This window comes from Labrus mixtus, chromosome 22 (genome assembly GCF_963584025.1).
Source record: "Labrus mixtus chromosome 22, fLabMix1.1, whole genome shotgun sequence".
Taxonomy (NCBI): Eukaryota; Metazoa; Chordata; class Actinopteri; order Labriformes; family Labridae; genus Labrus; species Labrus mixtus.
The window spans coordinates 8,323,398-8,350,476 of NC_083633.1; the positions used below are offsets into that span (position 1 = coordinate 8,323,398).

Consider the following 27,079-nt stretch of genomic DNA (forward strand, 5'->3'; position numbering starts at 1 on the left):
AGGGCAGTAACCCCTCCCCCAGGTGGGTGACACTCCCACAGCTAGGTGTTTGTTCTGCCCTCTGAGTCTGCCTTCTCACCGTAAACAATAGGACATGGAGCGAGAAAGCCTGAGCCACCCAAGCCCTTCCAGAGAGGGGGCGTGGTCAGACACAGCTCATTTACATTTAAAGGTATAGACACAGAAACAGCCTGTTCTGAGCAGGTCAGAAATAGAGGGGTTTATAGACATGATCAAATACAGGATCAGAGTGGATTTAGAACAAGAAACTTCACACACATGTTTTGAGGAGCTCTGAGACTTAATTAAACTGGTTGAAGAGGAGGAGAATATGTGACCTTTAACTGGAGTTTTTATACTTGCAAAGGAGGAGTCGCTAACTTCTCGGTTCAGCTGTTTAAAGTGATTTCAAAGAGAATGATGAACATGGTTTAATTAGCTTCTTTTTGGCAGCTTTTTTATTATTTTGTTCTCGTTTGCAGTGTTTAATTAATCGAGTAGTTAACGTCATTTCTCTTCCGAAAGACTGTCAACAGGTGTGACAGTGAGTGCTCCAACATGTCACACACACACTTCTCTGCCTGCCTCTGTGCCTGTGTGCCTGTGTTTGGATTATTGAACACGGCTGTCTGTGAAAAGGAAGCAGAGGAAATTAAAGGGGGATGAAAGGAAAAGCAGGCAGGGTGCAGTGTGTTCTCAGCTTCCTCCATTAAAGATGTATGCCGAGTCCTGGCACAGCAGCCGGCCTGATTAATAGCATTAAAAAACAGATTACTGCGGCATTAAATATTTAACGGCCAGCCTTTAAAATTTCACTGTGTGAACACAGAGAGAGGATTTATGTCAGGCAGGCGGGGAGAAGGATGGAGGACAAAGAGAGGCTGTTAATAGTAGATTAGTACAGTAATGGATGCAGGATGTTTCAATGTATTTAAGCATCAGTCAGGCATCTCTGTAACACCAATCTTCATCTCCATTATTGTGCTTCATATTGAAGATCACCTTTAGCATCTGGATCTGAAATAAGAATCAGAAACAAACGCCATTAGCTTCGACTACAAGCAGTGAATTTCAACATGGATTAAAAAATCCTGCAGAAATAGCCGATGTCGTCATCCTCGCACAGCGACTAACACCAGAGGTGACCGTCTTCTTCTCGATGGCACCTTCACACATACTTCGTGTCAGTGAAGAGTCAGGAGAGATTTGTTTTCAGGCTCTGGAAGATTAAATACAAATACAATGACGCACAGTTAAAGGTACGTTTTCACACCTCACCTGTTTGGTTCGGTTAAAACGAACTCGAGTCGGTGTGGAAGCTGTCCATCAAACCCTGGTGTCCACCAAACAACCGTTCAGAGAGACCGCTTGAAAAGGGGGTTCTCTGTCCTCTTGTGCGGCTTGTTTGTAATAAGAACATGAACCGACTTCAATCCAACCGACCTGCAGGAAGTAACCACAGCAGACTCTCTCTGTTCATCATCACTGAGTTTTTCTAATAAGCTCCACGTGCAGAAACGTGCTCAAACTAGGATCAATATTGGAGATGCTTTTTGAAAAATGGAGAGAGGTTAGAACACAGAAAGGTTTACAGACCGATGCAGAGCTGGATAAACACTGAAGCTTCAGTGTCCACCACATGGCAACCTGCGTGAGCATCGACTCTAGAGAGGAGGGGGCGGGGGGAGACAGCTCTCTACAATGTTTTGAATTTGGACTGCAGTACCCATTTTAACCACTAGGTGTCATAGTTACATACTGCTCCTTTAAGATGCAAACATTTAGAGTGGTTTGTTACAATCGGGTCAAACTGTGAAACAGTCGGAGATCTAATAGTTTTTTCTTCATATAGATATAAAGGACTTTTTGTGACCTGTTGACCTTTGACCTCTGTGTGTTGTGTTTCTGCAGATCATCTCAGGATTGGGTTCAAGTCCGGCAGCTGCTGCAGAGGCCCTCTCTTCTTCTTTAGAGGTACCAAAGCAACCTTCTTTTTTGTCACTCATATTTACATTTGATTGATTGATTACCCTCATGTTCTTGCATCCATCTTTAATCTTCTGGTTTTGTATTGAACCGGAACTCCTCTCTGTGTATTCTCTTCTGTGTGATCTCACTGTAACATTAACACAGGGAACAATGTTCTCTTGAACGCCTGACGCTCAATTAGAAAGATATGACCTCCATGTTTGATGATTGAATCCTCGGTGGAGAATCTTAATAAGTGTGCCTGACCTATTTTTTTTAATGACTTTCAATTTGTATTTTCATGGTATACATCATGCAATCTGTTACAACTATCCCGCAAAATCCCCAACCAACCCATACCCGCACAAACCATAACCACAAGGGGACAGCATGCCCTTTAAGGCCCTGACTCACCGAGCAGACGACAAAGGCCGATTGTCTTGGCCAAAAACTTGCACTAGAACACACCACAAAGACGACTCAGTCTTTCTTATTTTCAAGCATATGAAATGTGAATGTGGTCGTGTGTGTGTTCGTGTGTGCGTCTTTTAGAGATTCATCACACAAGCAGCCGCCTCGAAATGTCTTTGATTCAGACATTTTCCTGCACCTTTGACATCTGCTCAATAAAATACCCACTGATTATTTTTTTATTCCTGCTGCATGTCAGTCCTCAGAGCCCAACGGGAGTCATAAAGATTATAAAGCATGAAATACCTGTCAGTCACACACACACACACACAATCCAGTACATTAGATATTAAATTTTTGTTGATGTCAGTGGCTCCGCTTCATAGTGCATCTTATCCTCTATACTCTATAGTTCAGATGTAAATCCAACCTCATCCATATGTACCTACTGCTCACATGTCTAGACAAGTTGCTATGGCAACAGGGAGCCTCTAAGACACAGGTAATGAGCAGCAAAGTTCATGTGATTCAGAGGATCTGTGAAGCTGCTGTCAGCTCTCCACTTGGAGTCTCTTCTTCTTCTTTGGTGTTAATGTTGCTTCTCAGTTTGTTGGTTTCTCTCGTGTTTCAGGGCGTTCAGGCCCTGATGAGCAGCGCCGTGCAGCCTCTCCTGCAGTCCGTCAGCGACTCCATAGAGGCCATCATCATCACGCTGCACCAGGAGGACTTTTCAGGGTGAGCTTTATTGAGTTGCCACTGCAGGAACCTTTGAAGAACTGTTTTAGGAATGAATCCAAGTGATTAAATTTGATTCCTTTGGCTTGAGTCCTGTCTCTCTGGGAGGCTCAGCGTGTGGAGCGCACAAACACAGACCTCAGGCTGCTACAACATGTGAACATATATATAATGTAAACAAACGATCTTAGGTTTCATCACTCAGATTTGTTTTTTAGTTTTAAACAGGGGCTGAGACGCACACTGAGAATGCTCGTGGTCTGAGCAGCTTGTCGGCGCTCCCTGGTGGTAAAATGTCATCATTAAACCTAAACTTGTATTTATTTATAACACTTGTTGTAACTTATGTTCGCCCTCTTCTCGAGGATATAAGGTAAGCTCTTTCTCTCCAAATCACACCTCCCTCAACCCCCCAAGGTCATCAAAGGTTCATGGAAAACTGATAATAAATCTAAAAGATCCAGTGATGAGATGTGAGGGCTTTATGTTGCTGATGTGACCGAGCCTCCCGGACTGTAAGACATAAACACGATGGAGCAGGATGCAGAAACATGCAATATCCAATGAGAAAGATCAGACTGGGAAGCTTCACCATCCACGACTGCTGCTTTTAAGCCTTTTCCGACTAACACTAAAACCTTTAGTGGATGTTCTTTGATCAGCTTGCATTTTGTTGCAGGGATTACCATTCAGCTTTTGCTGTCAGGTCTTTTGGTGCCAGTGGAAGAAATCTAATCAAGCAAGTCTTCAACTTTTTGTACCTAAAACAAAAACATGTAACGTCGTGCAAGGGTTTAAAATGACTAGAATAAGCCTTTGCTATGAAGAAAGATAATGAGCTCAAAGGAGCAATCAGTAAGATGTGTAGTGAGTGAAATGATAAAGTGACCTCACTATATGATCAGACATTAAGGAAACATGCTATGTTGAAGTGCTGGCTTCTCTGACAACAATGCAGCAGCCAGTATGTCCTCCTTCTAACTTTAGATTCTGCTCCTGAATGCTCTGGATTTGTTTGGACCAGAGAAGGTAGGCGGTTTTAAGGCACCCCCACACGGCCGTTTTGGACGCCCCTCGGTTTGTCAGATATGAGAGCAGTTATCAGGTCAAACCAACAGGTGTTGCAGCGATGGAAGCGGGCAAGAGAACTGGTTCAGATAGAAGTGATTGTACTCGACCTAAAAAGCCTCTGCATGTTTCTAATAAGCTCCACGAGCAGAAACGTGCTCAAACTAGGATCAATGTTGGAGATGCTTTTGAAAAATGGAGAGAGGTTAGAACACAGAAAGGTTTACAGACCGATGCAGAGCTGGATAAACACTGAAGCTTCAGTGTCCACCACATGGCAACCTGAGTTGCTAGAGTCAGCTAGAGTCAACCATGGACTCTAGAGAGGAGGGGGCGGGGGGAGACAGCTCTCTACAATGTTTAGAATTTGGACTGCAGTATCCATTTTAAACACCCTAGTGTCAGAGTTTAATTTTATTTTTAAATTTTTTGTCTGTGTGTCTCACAGGCCTCTGTCCACGCCCGATAAGCCGGATGTCCCGTGCTCCCTCTACATGAAGGAGCTGCAGGGCTTCATCAGCAGAGTGATGGCCGACTACTTCCGACACTTCCAGTGTCTGGACTTCATCTACGAGAGCACGGAGGCCATCGCTCAGAGGGCCATCGAGCTGTTCATCCGACACACCAGCCTCCTGCGCCCGCTGGGGGAGGGCGGCAAGATGAGGCTGGCTGCCGACTTTGCACAGGTGAGAGGGAAAGTGTTGGAAAGTTCCAGATGCTGTCACTTTTCGTCCAACACATCCAACAGATTTTTGTTTGACGACTGAAATGTGTGTTCCTGTCTGTGTCAGATGGAGATGGCGGTGGCTCCTCTGTGCAGGAGAGTCTCCGACTTGGGGAAACCGTACAGAATGCTGCGCTCCTTCAGGTGTGTACGCTCGTCACGATCATTTGTCCTCTTTCATTTTATCTCAAAGAGGAGGTGAAGTGTCTTCCATCGACACTTTTTCAAAGAGACATTGTGGTGTTTACAGGAGGCAGTGAGGATGTAAGGGTCGATTCAACACATCAAATCATTATAATAACTTTAGAAAATAAAATCTGTGCTGTGTGCTTCTTTGCTTATAGAGCTAAACTATTATTTAACCAAACAGCCTGTCCTAACAGCACACTCCAAAGTCAGCTTGATTCTATTGTTTCCTGCAGTGCGGCGTCGTTTTAACCCCGTCGCCCTGTTTCTATTTTCGCTTGCGACGAACGAGCAACAGGAAGGAGGGGGCTCTACAAGGTGCTGGCACTCGCTTTTCCCGCTCAACAGAGCTTGTGACCTTGTTATAAAACGTGGAGTTAACATGCACGTGCATTAATAGTATCCACGTCATGATTTAAATATTGACCTTTGACCTTTGTCAACACCGGAGAAAAACCCTTATTCAGACGTTTCTTCTGTTCATTGTGATTTTAGTGAACAGCTCGTCCATAAAAAAGCACCACACGTCAGTTTGTCCACCTTCAAAATAAAAGCACCACATGACATTTGCAAAGCAGAGTGTGAAATTTGTAACGGTTGCAGCGAGCGATGTGATGGGACATCAAACTCTTGCATGCTGTTAGGACCCGGAGGTCTTATAATGTGTCTTTTTAAACAGTTTGAAAACTGCGGTTTCAATCAAACAGGAAAGCGTGAATCTAATATCAGTTTGATTTGTTGTAATTAAATTAAACATTTATGTTTGCAAATCACTGAATCTGAAGTCTGAAAGCTCAACCTGCAAAATATTCTGTTAAAAAATCTCCTCATTTACAATTTAAATCATGAATTTCACTGTAAATTATTTAATTACTATAAACAATTTAAAAAAAAAAGAAAAAACAGGTAAACATTCCCTGCTTCCTAGCTCCTCTAATATGAATATTTACCGATTTATTTCCTCTTTTATGACACCAAACTGAATACCACTGCATCTACCGGTTACATGTTTATAGTGTATTTTCTATGGTCGCCTACATTGCCCCTCAGGTTTAAAAACGTGTTGTATGTTTGGTGTTCCAGACCTCTGCTGTTTCAGACCAGCGAGCTCATAGCCAGCAGTCCGGCTGTGGGGGAGCTGATCCCTTACAGCACCCTGCTGCACTTCCTCCTCACCCGAGCCCCGTCAGAGCTGAAGTCCCCTCACCAGGTACACACACACACACACACACGTGCTGTTTGGTCTTGTAAATACCTCAGTATGTCTTGTTTTTAACAAGCTTTCTCCCCACAGAGAGCAGAGTGGTCGATTGCCCGTTACTCCCAGTGGCTGGATGATCATCCCTCTGAGAGAGACAGACTCTCTCTCCTCAGGTAACACTTAAAATGTCTTAACATGCATACCTGTATACATACATGTAAGGAATGTTTTCTGCCAGTTTTGAACCTTTTGTTTACATGGCAAATCAGATTCTCTTAGCAGGTCCAGAATTTGTTCATAATGTTGTAACTGAACTGTTCCCTCTGGTTTCCTCTTAGGGGCGCTCTGGAGGCCTATGTGCAGTCTGTGAGGGCTCGACAGGGGAAGGAGTTTGCTCCCATCTACCCCATCATGCTCCAGCTGTTACAAAGAGCCACCAGCGGCTCCCAGGAGGTCAGACCCTGAAGAGGACCCCCCTGTTTAAGATCTCTGTAGACCACATAGTGATGCCTTTATGTTATTTATGTTGATAGTATCTGGCATTGAAGGTACAACTGAATGAAGGGATTTTAGTGTGGATGAATACGTGGGATATTTATATGGGATATGATTTAATTCCAAAAAGTTTGGATGATTCAGTGAAAAAATATGTTGTCTCTTACCTGAATCTCTTTGTTTTTACAAACTATACTTCCAGACTAAGTGAATTATTGAGCTCTATTAATGTTACATTAATGTTCTTAAAACACTACAGCCAAGTTTTGATCCTGGATATGTTTTTTTTCATATGCTCTTGACCTGCGTGCTATGATTGGACTCATGTATGTAAATTAATCTGTGAGATGTTAATTGATGAGAATAAATGGGGATACACTGCAGGATTTTTGTTTTGTACAGTACTTCATTGGAAGCAGGGGTTTGGAAAACACACACACAGACACAGTATGTACACAAAGGGGCCATTTTAGAAACCTCCTACTATACTTGTAGTACGTACTGATTTGGCAGCAGTGCAGTATGCAGGATGTGAACAAATGCGAGATCCTCAGTATGCCAAAATGTCCCAGTTGTCGCACTGATTCAGAAAGGATCCACAGTCTGCATCAGACTCATACTGTTTCCCACAATGCAAAGCATCAGGTCAGAGGTCAAAATGAAGGACAGCAGCATCCATCGAAGAAATAATCACAATCAGACCAAACAAACATACCAACAGTTATGTTTGTTGATTCTCTAAATCATCAAGATCTAAATTAATCTTATCAGCTTTTTTCAGAGTGAAAGTGGATGCTACACACATACAGACATGCATACATACCTATGTCGAAAACTGAAGAACGACATACATACCTATGTCGAAAATTGAAAAAAAACGGCATACATACCAATGTCGATATGTGAAGAAAAACGACATACATACTATGTCAAAAATTGAAGAACGACATACATACCTATGTCGAAAATTGAAGAACAACATACATACCTATGTCGAAAATTGAAAGAAATACCGACATGTCGAAAATTGGAAAAACCGGCATACATACCAATGTCGATATTTGAAGAAAAACAGCATACATACTATGTCGAAAATTGGAAAAAACGGCATACATATGTTGAAAATGTGAAAAAACGGCATACATACCAATGTCGATATGTGAAGAAAAACGACATACATACTATGTCGAAAATTGAGGAACGACATACATACCTATGTCGAAAAGTGAAAAAAAACCCGACATCGAAAATGTGAAAAAACGGCATACATACCTATGTCGATATTTGAAGAAAAAACGGCATACATACCTATGTCGATATTTGAAGAAAAACGACATACATACTATGTCGAAAATTGAGGAACGACATACATACCATGTCGAAAATTGAGGAACGACATACATACCTATGTCGAAAAGTGAAAAAAAACGACATATCAAAAATGTGAAAAAACGGCATACATACCTATGTCGATATTTGAAGAAAAACGACATACATACCTTTGTCGAAAATTGAAAAAAAACGGCATATATATGTTGAAAATGTGAAAAAACGGCATACATACTATGTCGAAAATTAAAAAAAAAACGACATGTCGAAAATTGGAAAAACCGGCATACATACCAATGTCGATATTTGAAGAAAAACGACATACATACCTATGTCGATATTTGAAGAAAAACGACATACATACCTATGTTGAAAATTGAAAAAAAAAAAAACAGACATATGTCGAAAATTGGAAAAACCGGCATACATACCAATGTCGATATTTGAAGAAAAACGGCATACATACTAAGTCGAAAATTGAAGAACGACATACATACCTATGTCGAAAATTGAAAAAAACCCAGACATGTCACAAAATGTGAAAAAACGGCATACATACCTATGTCGATATTTGAAGAAAAACGACATACATACCTATGTTGATATTTGAAGAAAAACAGCATACATACTATGTCGAAAATTGGAAAAAACGGCATACATATGTCGAAAATGTGAAAAAACGGCATACATACCAATGTCGATATTTGAAGAAAAAACGGCATACATACCTATGTCGATATTTGAAGAAAAACGACATACATACCTATGTCGAAAATGTGAAAAAAACGGCATACATACCTATGTCGATATTTGAAGAAAAACGACATACATACCTATGTCGCGAATTGGAAAAAACGGCATACATACCTATGTCGATATTTGAAGAAAAACGACATACATACCTATGTCGCGAATTGGAAAAAACGGCATACATATGTTGAAAATGTGAAAAAACGGCATACATACCAATGTCGATATGTGAAGAAAAACGACATACATACTATGTCGAAAATTGAGGAACGACATACATACCATGTCGAAAATTGAGGAACGACATACATACCTATGTCGAAAAGTGAAAAAAAAACCCGACATATCGAAAATGTGAAAAAACGGCATACATACCTATGTCGATATTTGAAGAAAAACGACATACATACCTATGTCGAAAATGTGAAAAAAACGGCATACATACCTATGTCGATATTTGAAGAAAAACGACATACATACCTTTGTCGAAAATTGAAAAAAAACGGCATACATATGTTGAAAATGTGAAAAAACGGCATACATACTATGTCGAAAATTTAAAAAAAACCCGACATGTCGAAAATGTGAAAAAACGGCATACATACCAATGTCGATATTTGAAGAAAAACGACATACATACCTATGTCGAAAATCTGAAAAACCGGCATACATACCAATGTCGATATTTGAAGAAAAACGACATACATACCTATGTCGATATTTGAAGAAAAACGACATACATACCTATGTTGAAAATTGAAAAAAAAAAACAGACATATGTCGAAAATTGGAAAAACCGACATACATACCAATGTCGATATTTGAAGAAAAACGGCATACATACTATGTCGAAAATTGAAGAACGACATACATACCTATGTCGAAAATTGAAAAAAACCCCGACATGTCAAAAATGTGAAAAAACGGCATACATACCTATGTCGATATTTGAAGAAAAACGACATACATACCTATGTCGAAAATGTGAAAAAAACGGCATACATACCTGTCGATATTTGAAGAAAAACGACATACATACCTATGTCGAAAATTGAAGAAAAACGGCATATATATGTTGAAAATGTGAAAAAACGGCATACATACTATGTCGAAAATGTGAAAAAACGGCATACATACCAATGTCGATATGTGAAGAAAAACGACATACATACTATGTCGAAAATTGAGGAACGACATACATACCTATGTCGAAAAGTGAAAAAAAACCCGACATCGAAAATGTGAAAAAACGGCATACATACCTATGTCGATATTTGAAGAAAAAACGGCATACATACCTATGTCGATATTTGAAGAAAAACGACATACATACTATGTCGAAAATTGAGGAACGACATACATACCATGTCGAAAATTGAGGAACGACATACATACCTATGTCGAAAAGTGAAAAAAAACGACATATCAAAAATGTGAAAAAACGGCATACATACCTATGTCGATATTTGAAGAAAAACGACATACATACCTTTGTCGAAAATTGAAAAAAAACGGCATATATATGTTGAAAATGTGAAAAAACGGCATACATACTATGTCGAAAATTAAAAAAAAAACGACATGTCGAAAATTGGAAAAACCGGCATACATACCAATGTCGATATTTGAAGAAAAACGACATACATACCTATGTCGATATTTGAAGAAAAACGACATACATACCTATGTTGAAAATTGAAAAAAAAAAAAACAGACATATGTCGAAAATTGGAAAAACCGGCATACATACCAATGTCGATATTTGAAGAAAAACGGCATACATACTAAGTCGAAAATTGAAGAACGACATACATACCTATGTCGAAAATTGAAAAAAACCCAGACATGTCACAAAATGTGAAAAAACGGCATACATACCTATGTCGATATTTGAAGAAAAACGACATACATACCTATGTTGATATTTGAAGAAAAACAGCATACATACTATGTCGAAAATTGGAAAAAACGGCATACATATGTCGAAAATGTGAAAAAACGGCATACATACCAATGTCGATATTTGAAGAAAAAACGGCATACATACCTATGTCGATATTTGAAGAAAAACGACATACATACCTATGTCGAAAATGTGAAAAAAACGGCATACATACCTATGTCGATATTTGAAGAAAAACGACATACATACCTATGTCGCGAATTGGAAAAAACGGCATACATACCTATGTCGATATTTGAAGAAAAACGACATACATACCTATGTCGCGAATTGGAAAAAACGGCATACATATGTTGAAAATGTGAAAAAACGGCATACATACCAATGTCGATATGTGAAGAAAAACGACATACATACTATGTCGAAAATTGAGGAACGACATACATACCATGTCGAAAATTGAGGAACGACATACATACCTATGTCGAAAAGTGAAAAAAAAACCCGACATATCGAAAATGTGAAAAAACGGCATACATACCTATGTCGATATTTGAAGAAAAACGACATACATACCTATGTCGAAAATGTGAAAAAAACGGCATACATACCTATGTCGATATTTGAAGAAAAACGACATACATACCTTTGTCGAAAATTGAAAAAAAACGGCATACATATGTTGAAAATGTGAAAAAACGGCATACATACTATGTCGAAAATTTAAAAAAAACCCGACATGTCGAAAATGTGAAAAAACGGCATACATACCAATGTCGATATTTGAAGAAAAACGACATACATACCTATGTCGAAAATCTGAAAAACCGGCATACATACCAATGTCGATATTTGAAGAAAAACGACATACATACCTATGTCGATATTTGAAGAAAAACGACATACATACCTATGTTGAAAATTGAAAAAAAAAAACAGACATATGTCGAAAATTGGAAAAACCGACATACATACCAATGTCGATATTTGAAGAAAAACGGCATACATACTATGTCGAAAATTGAAGAACGACATACATACCTATGTCGAAAATTGAAAAAAACCCCGACATGTCAAAAATGTGAAAAAACGGCATACATACCTATGTCGATATTTGAAGAAAAACGACATACATACCTATGTCGAAAATGTGAAAAAAACGGCATACATACCTGTCGATATTTGAAGAAAAACGACATACATACCTATGTCGAAAATTGAAAAAAACCCCGACTCTGGAGGCCTATGTGCAGTCTGTGAGGTACAACACTGCTTCCAAGTTTTGATCCTTGACATGTTTCTTTCATTATACTCTTGACATGTGTGTTATGATTGAACTCGTGTAATCGTGTCTGTAAATTAATCTGTGAGATGTTAATTGAAGACACTGGAGAATAAATGGGGGTATATTGCAGGATTTTTATTTTGTACAGTACTTCATTGGAAGCAGGGGTTCGGAAAACACACACACACACAGTATGTATACACAGGGTGTATTCAGATGGGCCATTTCCACTGGTTAGGAGGAGGCTCCTCGATCAGCAGCTCCCAGGGCTTCCACTCTGACATCTTCCTGGACAGAGCCAGCTCACACTCCGCCTGCACACAGGAAACACACAGACTTAATATACATATATATTACGAAGAGAAGATATAAGGCTGGAAGAGAGCAAAACTATGAAGAAACAACGCAGTCCTGCGTGTCTCAAATGTAAACCACAGCTTAAATAAACACACATCTTTCTTACTTATTCCTCCGTGTGTCTGACCATTTGTTTTTATTGTGTGGATGAAAATTAAAGATCAAGATCTATATCCAAATCAGCCATGCATCAGAGATCCCTTCATCTCAATACACTGAGCTAAACGGATGTATCGCACCAGTACTTGAAGTGTGCATTAAGTAGGACAGGTTCACTCAAAGATTTAGCATAGAAACACCAGGGCTGTGAAGACAACCATGACACGTCTTCAATCAGAGCTCCAGCTGGGATACGACATGAGCTTCAGTGAATACATAAAAGACTCAACACCTTTACTGAACAACAGGCAGAATGTGATCAGAGTCATATCACTAAACAGCCTCCTGAAACCATCCAAGGTGTTCGATATACTCAGTCCACCAGCTGACCGTGTGGTATGAACATTGCGTCGGTGACCTACCTGGAAAATGACTTCTTCAATCTGCCCACAGTTGATCTTCTTCTCCAGTTTCTCCACATCGGGCTCCTGAGGAGAGAGAAACACGTCAGTCATAGAAAAAAACAGAACAAACTACAAAATCCTTAAAAACACACACACAAAAAGTGATCATGCATAACTAAGATAATAACACACAAACGTGTGAAAAATATATTTCAGAATATTTTACTGAAATTTGAATAAAATTGTATCTCAACAAAACGCTGTCTTGTGTTGTTATTTTCTTCTAAAGATGTTTGAAGACGTTTTTCTTGATGACCTAATCTCCATCTTAGACCAGAGCACTAAACCAACACGGACTAAAACCCAGACTGAACCCGTGTCAGGGGTGTTCTGTGTTTGTGGGCGGGTCAGTGAGGGCTCAGGTTTGTATAAAAAAGGAGGAAAAATAACAAAACTATTACAAGTCGCCTGGAGACAAGCATCAGCAAGAGATCAAAAGGGACAAAATCAACACGTGCAGTATGTGTTTGTGACATAAAGGTTTTTATATATGTAATTAAACGACTAAATCAGAAAGCCATCGTGTAAATCCTCACCAACAACACGACAAACGTGTGATACATCGCTGCAACAGTGAGAAACCCGTTTTTGTCACATGCAGGTTAACGTCTGTGGAACAAACGGCAGCACGAGTAGATTAAAGCTAACTTCTCAGATTTTATAGAGAGGGGGCAGAACGTCATCAAATCACTTTAAACGTGAAAAAGTCCCAATCAGAAAGTCTGCAGATCTGTGGACTCAAATGTAAGGCTGCCGTGGTAACCGTACGAATGAATTACCGCAGTATAATCAAGCCAACCGCCATAACCACACATGATGTCACCTCACCCCACGTCATGTTCAGATGGACACAAAGGCAACTGCACTGATACCTAAACTAAATGCAGCATCTCTGCTTTCAGTCAAAGGAGAACCCGCTGATTCAGACGATGCAGTTTGTAAAATCTAATAACTTACTGCTTTAACGTGGTCGAACCTCTCGCTGACCAGCTGCTCCGTGTACTTCCTGTAGGCTGCGTCCTGTGGCATGGTCTGCACGGACGCCAGAATCTTTGAGTACAGAATCCTCAGACGCTGAGAGAAGAACGGAGAAGATGGTCAGTTTAAAATACTCACAAAGTGAAAGCTGTAGTAAGGTTATCAAGCTCTTTATTTGAAATATAGACATGAACAACATCAAGATGCATCATTAATACATCAACAGTGTGGCTGACAGGTGTGTGTGTGTGTGTGTGTGTGTGTGTGTGTTCACCTCATGTGGATTCTGGGACACGGCCAGGCCGACCAGGCCCGTCGTCTGGAGGGGAAGAAGAGGGGGAAAGATGCTTTTTTTTAACTCAGATCACTTTTCAACATATAAACGTTAAACTTGTTTCTGATCAACACGTCTGATGTGAATGAAGAACGCTTCTGTCGTTAGCTGTCACAGCGCCATGAAGAAAATATCCACCGTAGTAAAATGAGAATAAATAAAACATTCACACTTTAAACTAATTCCTACCAGTTTATCAGTACAGCAGGTTTTTTGATTGCACTTTTAAATAGTAAAGTAGATAAATAATATAATTCTACCTTTAGTACCAAAGTGAACTGCTCTCTTTGTTTGATCAAAGCTCAGATTCAAACCCTGTTTGTGCCTCTTCCCTATTAAATATCTATCTCTCTATTTATCCGGGGGGAAATTCAAAGCATCCAGTAGCAGATTATCAAAAAAAACACATTAAATAAAACATTTGTTTGGGCACAGGTGGGCTAGTGGTTTCCATATACAAAGGCTTAAGTCCTCCAAGCTTCTGACCTGTACCGAGATCATTTAAATTAACCCGTGCATGAATAAGAATGAAAAACGATGAACTCTTTATAATTTAAACTACTGATCACAATTAGACAGATTAGAGGACCCTGGCGATTTGTGCCATAAAAAGAAGCACTTTTAGTATTTTAACAATCTGTTAATATCGATGCCGTTTTTTACATTAATATTGTTGTTTTGTTTTTTCACTGTTTGTTCTATTTTTCTAACTTGTGAGCTATGGGACACTCCTGAATTATCTATCTATCTGTCAGAAACAGCAGTGTTTGTGTGGAGTTGGTGTATAATTTAACATATTAGCATGTAAACAGATATTTACTGATGTTTTGAGCCATGTTAGAACATCTAGAGACTTGTATTACCTATTGTTACAACATAATATCACAGGAAAGTCACTTAACTGCTTTGATTTACCTAAATGTAAATAAATGTAATAAACAACATCTCCTGAAATACAATAACTTCGGCTACTTTCTGGCCGGTTTTGAAGGAATAAGTGTGAAAGGGACCAACTGGACATTGTTATTATCAACCGTTTTCTCAACTGCCTTTAAAACAGGAAATTAAAAACCTAAAATCAGTGAAGGGAAGAATTTAACCACAATGTCTCCTCCAGCCTCACCTAGCCTCAGAGCTAACAGAGCAGATAACAAGCTAACACATAGCAGCGTCTCCTTCAAACTACAAACGGAACTAACATCGCAGATACTCAGTAAGGAAGTAACTTAAGGAGTATAAAATGAGCTGGAAATGTAGGATGTATGTGATGTATTCTACTCACTAAATCAAAAACATGACCTCTACACGTACCTTCTTCAACAGACCAGCCATTCTCCTCTGTGGACACGGCTTCCGGATCCGTCGACAACTTCCGGGTATTTAAAGTGACGTCACCAACTGAACCAGAAACTGTTTTGGTTTTTTTCCACGATAATATAATAACTCACTGTAAACAATGATTCATCTTAAATGTATTGATTTTGTTTGGTAAATATTACATTCACAGATGTATATGGAATTAAAAAATACCCAAAATACAACAATTCAAATAGAAAACTACATTCAATCTTTACACAGACTGAAAGCAGAGAAAACATGTGAGAACCTAAATATTTTACTTTAATTCGATACCGCTATGTATATATCTAAATAGTTTTACATGGTTGAATATTGTTTGTTTCTTTTCTGTTTAGCTTATCTTCGTGTTTTTTTTTTCATTGTTTTGTCACTTAGTTAAAATAAAAAACAACAAAGTTTTGATTATTCAATCAAAATGTTTTCATCCGAGAAAATTGTCGGATTATATAATGGCCTGGGAATAAGATATACTGTATGAAAGTAATTTGTATTTATTTTATCTGTTAATACTGAAAGTTTTTTTGCATAAATTAAACAATAATAGTCAGTTTTTTTTATTTTAATTTGAACCTTTTGATATATTTACATTCAATATAAGACTTTTACTTTTTCAAAAGTTAACTTTTCTGAATCTGAGATCGGGTTAAGTTCAGTAAAATTCAGGGAAAAACAGGCAATGTTTAATTGGGAAATTTACCTTAAAAGATTTCATGCATTATTGTCAACAAAGTATACTCCAGCATTTTAAACATATGATTCCATACATGGGGCTTGAACTAAACGCCAACATTACCCCAATTTATCAATGTTTTTAATTAAATATATGTGGTTCAACCTAAGACTCACTTTCATCTATCATTTCCAATTGTACTTAATGTAAACATTTACCAGATGTCAACTTCTGATGTGAGAGTTTGACCTTCTGTTCATTTGCAGTCAACACTTCCTTAGCTTTTCTCATGACATGGCTCCCCCTGGTGGCCAAAGCTGTGGCCTACAACACACAACCAACCTGTACTCATGAAACTCAGCAGCAGGTAAAGACTTCAGACGGAGAGGATTTTAGAAACTTTAATGACGTCAAACCACAGCAATGCCAGCTATATGCACATGATCAATATCATCAGTGTTTTTAAAGATCTATTTAAAAATGTTTGGCTGAAAAAAGACATCTATCTACAGTACAGTACAAAATATCAAAGTATAAAAATATATTACAAATCTCAGTTATTTACAAAGACAGCTTCTCTCTACATGTGTGTCTAACTGTCTACAGCTCTGTCAGTTAGTTTTCAGTCTAGTTGTTTCCTAAAACGAGCAACGCGTCTTCAGTATACTTCAGCACCTAAAGGAGACGACACCGGAGGCCTAAGACGGCCTCCACGAGTACGCCACTAAACTCCCAGCATCCTCTGGGAGAGGAGGGAGGAGAGGAAGGTCAAGATGGAGGCGTTCCCTCCTCAATGATGATGGATTAGTGGAAAGGGATGGAGTTCCTCTGGAGGGGGTTAGAAAAACATCCTGTGGGAGGAAAAATAGTCAGATGTTTTCCTCTTTTTATTTAACAAACATGTAGAAATGGAAAGGTAAATATATAAACACACTATTAGACGACTTTGGGTTATTTAACTTCAACATCGTCCTGTACAATATCTACATTTCATTGAGAAGAGCTGAACTAAATATAAAGATGATTTTATTTAAGTACACCGGCTTCTTCACATCGACTGTAGCCGTTTTCAGACAGGAGGGGGGGCGGGGGGTCTCTGAGGTAACAGAGTCCTCTATTTGACGCTATAATGAGAAGGACTGCTGGAAGATTTAAAGCCACCAGGTACCGCTGTTGTGCAGAGATTGAAGCAAAAAACATCCAAAAGTTTGCATACACACACATCCCCCCCCCCCCCCCCCCCCCACACACACACACACACACCTGTAGATGTTGGGGTCCAGGAGCACAGCCGTGTCTGTGGGCAGTTGGGACAGATGAACCACTTTTGTCTTCTGCTGCAGTCTGTCGCTCTCGTTCACCCAAACATCTGGCAGTCTGATAGAAACAGAAGACAACAATTTGTTTCTGCGCTCTGAATAAAAAAAAAAAAAACAGTCACACCTGCTTTACTCCTCACATGTCAAATACTAATTTATGATTTCTGGATTTTGCGTGGTACCACATCAGCTGTACCACAAAACAAAAAACCGAGGGGATCTTCAGCTGTGAAATCTTTGTGTGTAATTCCGTTTCAATGCCACAAGAGGGAGACTGGAGCAGAGGAGAGCAGGAGGGATGAAAAGAGGAGAAATAGGAGGAGGGGGAAAAAGAAGAGGAGGAGGAGAAAAAAGATGGGGAAGAGGAGGAGCAGTACTTACATGTCCTCTGGTGTCCAGTGTAACAAGACCTTCACTTTTCCGGAATCCTCTTTCCTCCTCGCTATTACCTGAAAACACAAACACACGGATAAAGCTGCTGCTCACAATATGTGTGTGTGTGTGTGCATGTGTGTGTGTGTGTGTGTGTGCCCCCACCGTGCTGTGGAAGACCACACTGTGTCCGTTGCCCAGGCTCTCGATGTGTGTTGCCAGGTTGAGGCAGATTGCTCGATGGCGGATGGCGTCCATCGTCTGAGCGTCAAAGAAGTCGTGAGGTCGAGCTGGAAAAGTCACTAAAAAGTTAAAATATTATATGAAATATCCCAATAAGTACAAACACATAGTCAAAAACAGTGCGTGTATGTGTGTAACGTACGTAGGGAGCGCTTGTGTTTGTTCTTCATTTTCCTCCTCTTGTTGAGTCCGGCCTTGGACGGAGACTCCTCCTTCACTTTGCCCTGATTGGACATCTTGGACGAACTCTGGGAGCTGAAGTGGGTGGGGACATGTCTGGCTAGCCCCCCCTGAGAGGCAAACGTGGCGTTGCAGCCCCCCACCACACACTGAGGGGACACACAAAAAGATTCATACAGAGGTGTGATCATGCCTATAAACCCCTCTATTTCAGCCCTGCTCAGAACAGGCTGTTTCTGCACCTTTAAATGTAAATGAGCTGTGTCTGACCACGCCCCCTCTCTGGAAGGGCTTGGGTGTACTCGGGCTTTCTCGCTCCATGTCCTATTGTTTATGGTGAGAAGGGAGACTCAGAGGGCAGAACAAACACCTAGCTGTGGGAGTGTCACCCACCTGGGGGAGGGGCTACTGCCCTTTGTGATGTCATGAAGGGAAAATCTCCAAACGGCCTGTTTGAGCACACATTTTCTGAAAAGTGGAGCAGGCAAAAGATGGAGAGGATGGACTTTTCTTACAATTGGGGGGTTTGTAGACAGACTAGGTAACACGTTAGTGTTAGAAAAACATGGTGACGTGGATTTTATATAATATGTGACCTTTAATGTTAATGATGCATGATTGTTGTCTATTTATGACTGCAGCAGAGATGAAGAGCCATGCCAAGACTGAGTGTGTGTGTGTGTGTGTGTGTGTGTGTGTGCGTGTTTTCACCTTGAACGGCTTGTCCCCGCTGTGTGTCAGCATGTGTCTTTGCAGCCAACTCTGACTTGTGGACGGTGTCTTGTACACCTTGCAGCCCTTCCACATACACACAAACACCTGTGTGGAAAAACAAAACACACACACAGAGAAACTGATTAACATGATAGAAAAAGAAGATGCTCTTTCTCCAACAGCTGGTTGTATAACAAGATTTGTTGTCCTTCTGTCCAGTTGAATCAAGTTTAAATCAACAACTACAGTGAAGCGGCTGTGGACAACTTATTTCGGGCTTCCTGGACTTTGGATTTGACAAAAGGAAATGAAACATGCTACGTTGAAGTGCTGGCTTCTCTGACAACAATGCAACAGCCAGTATGTCCTCCTTCTAACTTTAGATTCTGCTCCTGAATGACCAGAGAAGGTCCAAACAAATCCATTTACCATGGGGTTTTAAGGACACCCCCACATGGCCGTTTTGGATGCCCCTCGGTTTTCCAGATATGAGAGCAGTTATCAGGTCAAACCAACAGGTGTTGCAGCGATGGAAGCGGGCAAGAGAAGTGGTTCAGATAGAAGTGATTGTACCCGACCTAAAAAGCCTCTGCATGTTTCTAATAAGCTCCACGAGCAGAAACGTGCTCAAACTAGGATCAATATTGGAGATGTTTTTGAAAAATGGAGAGAGGTTGGGTCAGTGTCCACCACATGGCAACCTGTGTGAGCATGGACTCTAGAGAGGAGGGGGGGAGACAGCTCTCTACAATGTTTAGAATTTGGACTGCAGTACCCGTTTTAAACACTAGGTGTCAGAGTTCCATGTTGCTCCTACAGTGTTTGAGTGCAATGATATATTCTAACAGTTTTCCTTGCGACTAAGCCTAGGGGCGCTCAAATTTCCTCCATCAGCTTGACGTCTTTCACGCCCTCTTAAACTGTGAAATTAGAAAAAAACATTTTCTGCTTTTTGCTCCAAAAACAGAGAACACAAGTCATTCTTAGTGCATTTTATGACACCAAAGCATTTAGAGTGAGAGGAAAGTTTAAAAAAAATCAACCATTCTGCATGTCTTGAAAATGAAACATGGACTGCACTTTAAGTCCTCTGTTTAGTTTGAGTTCAATAGTTCTAGGAGCTGTTCAGTTAGATAAATCATTCTACATGTAAAAACTCCTTAGTCATCACTATATATCTCACTCAAACACAGAGAAGGGTTGATACCCGTCTGTGTGGTGTTTCAGTGTGCTGGGAAAACAGAGCTCTGATAAAACGATGATGTAAGCCTGTCCTTCTCCGTCTTACATCATCGCTCGCCTCTTAGTGAGAAAATTCATCCACTGCTGATCATATCGAGGCTGAGATGAACACGTGTTTTTGGATGAATGATGAGATGGTAAATGGACTTGCGCTTGTATATTTATTTTCTAGTCTTCTGACTCCTCAAAGAGCTTTTACACTGCAGGTCACACCTACACATTCACAAACTGATGGTAGAGGCTGCTGGGTAAAGAGTCCATCAGTATGAACTCATCCATTCATACACATTAAAATGCCGCAGACAAAACAGCGGGAGAAATACGGGGTTAAGCACCTTGCCCGAGGACACATTGGACATGTTGCTACAGGAGCTGGGGAACGAATCTGAATGTTTAGATATTTTTAAATCAGCTGCCTTGTGAGATCCAATGATGTCAAAGCTCCACACTCATTAACATGAGTGGATTGGAGGGTTAAAGACGCACAAAAAGGTTTGAGATTGGTCTGTGGTTACTCGGATAGCGCTTTCACACTTCCAGAAAAACTCCTGATATTTGCAGGAGGAGCTGCATGTGTGAACGCAAACAGCCAAACTTCTTCGGGCAGTTTCTTCTGCCAGCCTCCTCGTATTTTTTCCACATGAAGTCAGACTGAGCTGATGTGAGAACGCAACAAATTCACGTTTATTCCCTGTGATCGCTGCACGACCATAGACTGTCTGCACGACCACCTCTACCATCTCCTAATGACCCTGCTGCTGCATGTTTCCTGTTCTCCAGTATGTTCTTCTCCACTCTTTAGTTCAGATTGAGATTCTGTTCAACTACACATAGCATTGATAGAAAGACACATATTCTCATTATAGAGTCGTATAGAGGACTGTGTTGCTTTTTCTGGTACTTCAATGTCATTCATTCCCCCCCCCCCCCCGAGGCCTTCATGTTTTATCTCCACCTGATCGGATGTCACCGTAACATCTGTCGATTTCTTCCTGCTTCATTGTGTGGTTGAATCAGATAATGTTCCCTAACGGGGATTTTCATTCACGACTAACACTTGCAGTTATTTGATACCTCTGGACTTCACCGTGCAGTCTTCAGCTTTGCAACAACGTTCACACACGATGCACACACATTCAGGACCCTGTCAGTGAGACACGTACCCCTCCTCTCTGCCCGTCCACGTGCGTTGCTCGGATGTGTTCGGCGAGGTCGGGGCTGCTGGGGAAGAGCACCTGGCAGTTATCCCAGCAGCACGTGTAGCTCAGACACTTCCCCCCAGCTGGCACCGAGCCGCTCCCCGCCACAGAACCGCCGCTGTGACCGTTCAGCATGGCCGGGGTGGAGCGACCGCTGGACGCCGTGCTCTCCATGTCCATCAGGGTGCTGCTGATACTGCAGAAGAAAACACATGACAGAGACATCGAGACAGTGTTAAAGTCAAACATACAGGTAGAGGAAAACACACCTGACGCCACGACCTTATAAGGGCGTCAAAAGTTTCAGATACGAAACAACGCAAGAATAAAAGCGCTGCACATGCGTCCTGTCTCCATGACAACAGTCTCTTAAAAATGGCTGCTGTATGAACGGCTCTTTTAACTGCATGTTTTATATCCGAGATCGTTTTTATTCCTTCACTTTGAGCATCAAACGGAGGAGGTTTGCCGTCGAGGAGCGAGGAGGATGTGAGTACACGGCACGATCTGTAGGAGACAAAACTACGGGTAACATAGGACAATTTGAAAAGAGCGCTGGTGATGTCAACAGCGCCTTTCTGAAAAGGCGGAGTGCTCGGGCTGCGCCGTTTCTACGGGTGGTCGCCTACTCCTGCACTGTCTCTACTCATTGGGAACACAAAAAGATTCTGCCGCTCAGAGAAAAGCGCCAGGTGGACACGGGGCCTTAAACACTCTGAACAACAAGAAACAAGTTGTTAATCTCGATGACCTTGTTGTCATCATCACTGGAAGCAAAAATCGTAATGAAACTTGGTGAATTGTCCAGCGCTGATATTACGTTTTCAACTCTATAAAAATGGCGGTTATTTTAATCATCGTAAAGTAGAAAAACTTCAAAACAAACTTCAGATCTTCAGTTGGATTTTTAACTCTAAAACATTTCTATCATACTAATGCTGAAACACAACATCTAAAAACTGCTCAGTGCTGCAAACGTGCGTGTGTGTGTGTATGTGTCTGTGAGTGTGTATTTGTGTGTGTGTGTCTGAGTGTGTGTGTGTGTCTGTGTGTCTGAGAGTGTGTGTGTGAGTGTGTCTGTGAGTGTGTATTTGTGTGTGTGTGTCTGAGTGTGTGTCTGTGAGTGTGTATTTGTGTGTGTGTGTGTGTGTCTGTGAGTGTGAGTGTGTGTGTCTGTGAGTGTGTATTTGTGTGTGTGTGTGTGTGTGTCTGTGAGTGTGTATGTGTGTGTATCTGTGTGTCTGTATTTGTGTGTGTGAGTGTGAGTGTGTGTGACCATCTGCTCTAGTCATGTCCATACTGGCTCTCTATGGGGGCTCTGCTTACACCCCTTACAAGAGGTCTGACACCCCTGACACACACACACATGAACTTCCAGCTGCCGCTCTGCTCGGCGTGTTGGACAAAAGTTTCAGTGAAGTCTTCCAGCTGCCGCCACAGCAGGATTAGCAGAAGTTGATACGCTGCCAGGTGTGCAGAGTGCAGAGAGTCTCTCATTCAAGATCTAGCGTAACATGTGACCGTCTCAGGTCAGAGGCGTGTCCCTGTGAGCGTGCTTCAATTTATACTTCTAAACATTCTTCAACAACTGGATTCAAATATTATGATGATAAAAATCAGCTAAAACTGGGCGCAGATGGCTCCTCTCTCTCTCTCTCTGATTTCAGACTCCATCCACTGTCTTATCTCTAAATAAAAGGCATAAAAAAATCCATCAAAAGAAAATGTAAAAATGTCTTCTGATTCTGAGAAAGTCAAGAATCAAAAGTAAATCTGTTTAGTTCTTCTGAGTCACAGACGTATCTGCTTCTTGTGTTATTTTAAGAAATTGTAAAAGCTGTAGGTGGTTCCCCGTCACACAGTGACTGATCTGAAGTCACACGTGTCGCTCACCATCAGATCAAACGTTCCCTGACAATAATCCACATCTTACAGCTGCTAAATGAGAAAAGACCGAGTGAACGTTCTCATAATAATTCCGCACAAACAAGTTGTTGAAGACGGGAACGCGAGCGGTGGAGCTTCCAGTGATTGAAAGCTGTTACTCATTCTGTGCCTGAGAGCAGCCGTGTAGGAGTGCATGGTTCAGCTTTTAGTCATCTCCCACCTTGTTGGCACGACTGACGCTCTGAGCGTGGTGAAACGAGTTCTGGCAGAGGCTTCACGATGTACCTCGCAGTATCACTCGGAATGATTCACACCGTTTCAATCTGTCACCGACGCCTCGAGGGGGGGGGGGGAAAGTTCACTTTCTAATGGATCCACAAAGCGTTTCAAGTTCAGAATGACGGGAGAGGAAGGTGACTGTAAACTGGATCGGATCCTGTCTTCTGTGCTCACCGCAATTTCCTTCGAGTTTCCTTTCATGTCTAGTTTTGTGGTCTGTTACAAAAATTAAAAACCCGGCCGTTAAAAGATCTCGATGTCGGGTCATGAGAAAAACTGTTTATCGATGATAAACTTTGGGAATTTTTGAAATAAACTCAACAACAGGCATCGAGTCCGTGAACAAATGCCAACAAAGTCATCTTAATGATGCAAACACGATCAGTAAACAACGATCACTCAGAGCATGACGGTGATGTCTGTCGCAAGGAATAGAACGGGGAATACAAATCAAGAGTCTGAAAGGAATTCACAAATAGAAATTAGTGGACCTGTGGCTCCTTTCCTGTAAATCATTCCCTACTCTTTCTCTCTCTCCTGATTTCCGACTCTATCCCCTGTCCTGTCCCTGAAATAAAGACATTTATAGCCTGAAAATAAAAGTCGAAAAGATTTTGGAACTAATAAATAGCCTAGCAGTCATGTTGCACGCCCCATGTACGGAGGCTATAGTCCTCTTGCAGCAGCCTTGGGTTCGAATCTGACCTCTGACCTTTGCCCCACTCTCTCCTCCCAACATGTCACCCCCCCTTCAGCTGTCCTGTCTAATAAAGGCAAAAAAATAACAATAAATAAAGAAACAATCGAAGCTGCTTCAGGATCAGACATCAAGGATTTATGTTGTGTGAAATCAGAGGGGATTTTAGACCCGTTTAGGGGGGGCTTCAGCACCCCTCGAATAACATCAGGGCCATGAGCCCTACCAGATGTTCAAATAACTTTAAAGGTATCATTTTGAATAATGTGTGGTAATAATCAAGTAACATACCTTTAGTCATTAATTTTAAAGGTTTTTAATATTGTTTGAGTAGGTTTTAAATGGTTTGCCTTCTCTCTAATCATCTCTTGTTTCCTGTTACATCTGTTTTGTAATCTGTGTGTCACTGTCTCACCAGCTGCACAACAAATGTGCAGATACAGTCACCTGAACCTGATACAGTCACAGCCTGTACGTGAGACGAGATTACAATCACTTCCTTTAAGGAGAGTTATGTCGGCACAAACTGATAATAACACACCACGTATTTCCACTGATATACATCAGGCTGTACAGTCACAAACAGCAGCTGTGACTGAAGACAAGGACGTAAAGTGTGATCAGAAGAAAATCAACGAGTATAACAGATGAACGCTGCCATGTGCTGCTAGTTGTAGGAGCCACACTTTTACACAAGGGACCCCCCTGCTGCCACGAACCAAAACGACCCCCCCCCCCCCCCCCCGCGCCTCTGTTCACGTTAACCGGAGAAAGGAGGATGTTTCCACGATATGTAATGCTGAAATTCCCATATTGTAACTAAAACTGAACGTTCTAGAATGTTCAAAACTTCTATAAACACGGGGACGTTCTAGAACGGTTCCTTACTTCTACGTTCCAGAACGGGTTTAACACTTATATTGGACACAGGAACGTTCTAGGACGCTGCTGTATCGTTTGGCTAACTTTCGTGGAACGTCGCACGATTCGAACGTGTTTCGTGGGAAACAGTGTATTCCAGTAAAGGGAGTTTGATGTGAAACAGTGAACCCGGCATCGTGTCGTGACCTCTCTCTCCCCCTCCGTTAGGCAGCAGAGTAAGGCCTCTGTGCTCTTCCTCACACTGCTCTCTTATCAAACAGACCTGTCCTCTGAATCCATCCGGCTCAGCGGCTCTCCATCCGACGAGGTGAGCTCCACGCTGGCCCGCCTCTTGGTGCCGTGCTCGGCTTTCTCCGCGGTCTTTGTGCGGTCGGCAGGCGGCGAGGAGGACACGCTCTCCCCCTCTCTTTGTTCTTGTTTCAGCACCCGGGAGCCCTCTTGTGCGGAATCAGTGCTACTCGCCAAACTCCCCTGCACGGGACTTTTCCCCGGTTCAGATAGTTCACAGCCGGGTTCACCCTCATCTTTGTCCGTGTTTTCGCTCGGCAACGCTGTTTCTTTGTCGGCGTGGGGAACAGAAGACGGGTTGTCCCCGCCGTCCTCCGCCGCCGCAGCAGCACCACGACCACTGTTCGCGTCCATTCCTGCTCTGTTCTCGTTGTTGTCGCCCGGTTCCCGTTTGGGGTCCGGCACGGCCTGTCCCTCCTCGCCGGTTTCTGCTGTCTCACCGGTGTCGTTTTGATCGGACGTCGGTTGGGAATCTTGTTCGGCCCCTTCGCTCGTTATTTGAGGCATTTCCGAGCAGCACGAGAAGCTATTTTTGTGTTGTTCCTCTCGAAAAGTTGCCCCGGGCTGCCCTTCTTCCTCCACTCACACTCTCCGCTTCAAGCGTAAAACACAGCAGGGGGTTTGCATGACGTCGAGGCTCTGCATCTACAGAGCTGGTCTATTCGCGAGGATGGCTCACTCAATACTCAAACCCGAAATAGCATAACTTTGAGTGTAACACGGTATCAAAATAAGTGTGAGAAAAGATATGAGAATACATTTAAAAAGTTTGAATTGTTGGTCTTTGTAGCACTGATAGTCAGAGATGTTATCCAGTTTAATTTTAGTTTTCCATGCTCAATACAAACTTGCAGTATCTGTCTGTATCTCATCCTTGAGTCATGTGTCCAATATTAATTTCCAGCCTTGTTAACGAGCTCACCTGGCTGTGCACAGAAAAACAAAGTCTCATCCGGGCTCTTCTGCCTCTGCCCACAATTTTACACGGAATATCATTAAAGTGGTCTAAAATGAGAGCTTACTTGCAATACAGTAGAAAAAACGATCACATGGTTGATAAATTATTCGTTTTAGTAAATAGCTGTTTGTGTTTTGGATGTCTGGAGTCCCCGGACTTTTGTGAAGTCAAAGTGGTTTTCACATCCTACATGTTTTATTTAACTGTGTTTTCCTGAGATAACAAGCCAGACCATGACATGCCATGCTGCCATCACCCATACTGATGTGAGTGATTAAGCCTATTTCTGTGTTGTACTTTTGCAACATACAAGAATTATTCTTTATCACGACAAAAAAAAAAGAGTTCACAAAAATATGGATGCATGCTACAGACGACATTTTAAGAAATTTGATTTTTTTTCAGCCAAAAATGAAGATACATTTATTTTTATTTTGGTGCTTTTGTGCCTTTATTGTAGAGATAGGACAGTGGTAGAAATCAGGCATATATAGAGCAAAGAG

The 27,079-nt window shown here is 41.4% G+C and overlaps 3 protein-coding genes across 6 annotated transcripts in view; 1 reads left to right on the top strand and 2 right to left on the bottom strand.

Annotated features, from left to right (window-relative positions):
* Positions 1-7,171, top strand: part of cog5 (component of oligomeric golgi complex 5) — a 53,691-nt gene extending 46,520 nt beyond the window's left edge. Inside the window, exons 16-23 of one of the 3 annotated variants that reach the window (XM_061029410.1) lie at positions 1,912-1,974; positions 3,011-3,114; positions 3,794-3,853; positions 4,631-4,868; positions 4,974-5,050; positions 6,176-6,302; positions 6,387-6,466; positions 6,632-7,171. In XM_061029410.1, coding sequence (XP_060885393.1) covers positions 1,912-1,974; positions 3,011-3,114; positions 3,794-3,853; positions 4,631-4,868; positions 4,974-5,050; positions 6,176-6,302; positions 6,387-6,466; positions 6,632-6,758 — 876 coding nt within the window. In that variant the 3' untranslated portion in view covers positions 6,759-7,171. Of the gene's footprint in view, positions 1-1,911; positions 1,975-3,010; positions 3,115-3,793; positions 3,854-4,630; positions 4,869-4,973; positions 5,051-6,175; positions 6,303-6,386; positions 6,471-6,631 lie in introns of those variants that run through there. The other 2 variants (XM_061029411.1, XM_061029412.1) reach the window with 2 other exon arrangements.
* A 5,004-nt stretch (positions 7,172-12,175) lies between these two features.
* On the bottom strand, positions 12,176-15,690 carry ndufa5 (NADH:ubiquinone oxidoreductase subunit A5). The gene is made up of 5 exons (XM_061029693.1): positions 15,599-15,690; positions 14,228-14,272; positions 13,933-14,049; positions 12,934-12,999; positions 12,176-12,369 (listed from the first exon to the last, which is right to left on the bottom strand). The coding sequence occupies exons 1-5, from the start codon at positions 15,617-15,619 to the stop codon at positions 12,268-12,270; spliced, it is 351 nt and encodes a 116-aa protein (XP_060885676.1). The 5' UTR covers positions 15,620-15,690; the 3' UTR covers positions 12,176-12,267.
* Positions 15,691-16,702: 1,012 nt separating this feature from the next.
* Positions 16,703-26,453, bottom strand: LOC132956319 (zinc finger protein aebp2-like). 2 transcript variants are annotated; one of them, XM_061029690.1, is made up of 8 exons: positions 25,593-26,453; positions 21,550-21,781; positions 19,142-19,249; positions 18,393-18,579; positions 18,173-18,309; positions 18,017-18,084; positions 17,580-17,693; positions 16,703-17,167 (listed from the first exon to the last, which is right to left on the bottom strand). In XM_061029690.1, the coding sequence occupies exons 1-8, from the start codon at positions 26,123-26,125 to the stop codon at positions 17,155-17,157; spliced, it is 1,392 nt and encodes a 463-aa protein (XP_060885673.1). In that variant the 5' UTR covers positions 26,126-26,453; the 3' UTR covers positions 16,703-17,154. The 2 variants fall into 2 exon arrangements, with proteins under 2 accessions (XP_060885673.1, XP_060885674.1); XM_061029691.1 differs by having other exon boundaries at positions 18,173-18,297; positions 25,593-26,293.
* Positions 26,454-27,079: the final 626 nt, after the last annotated feature.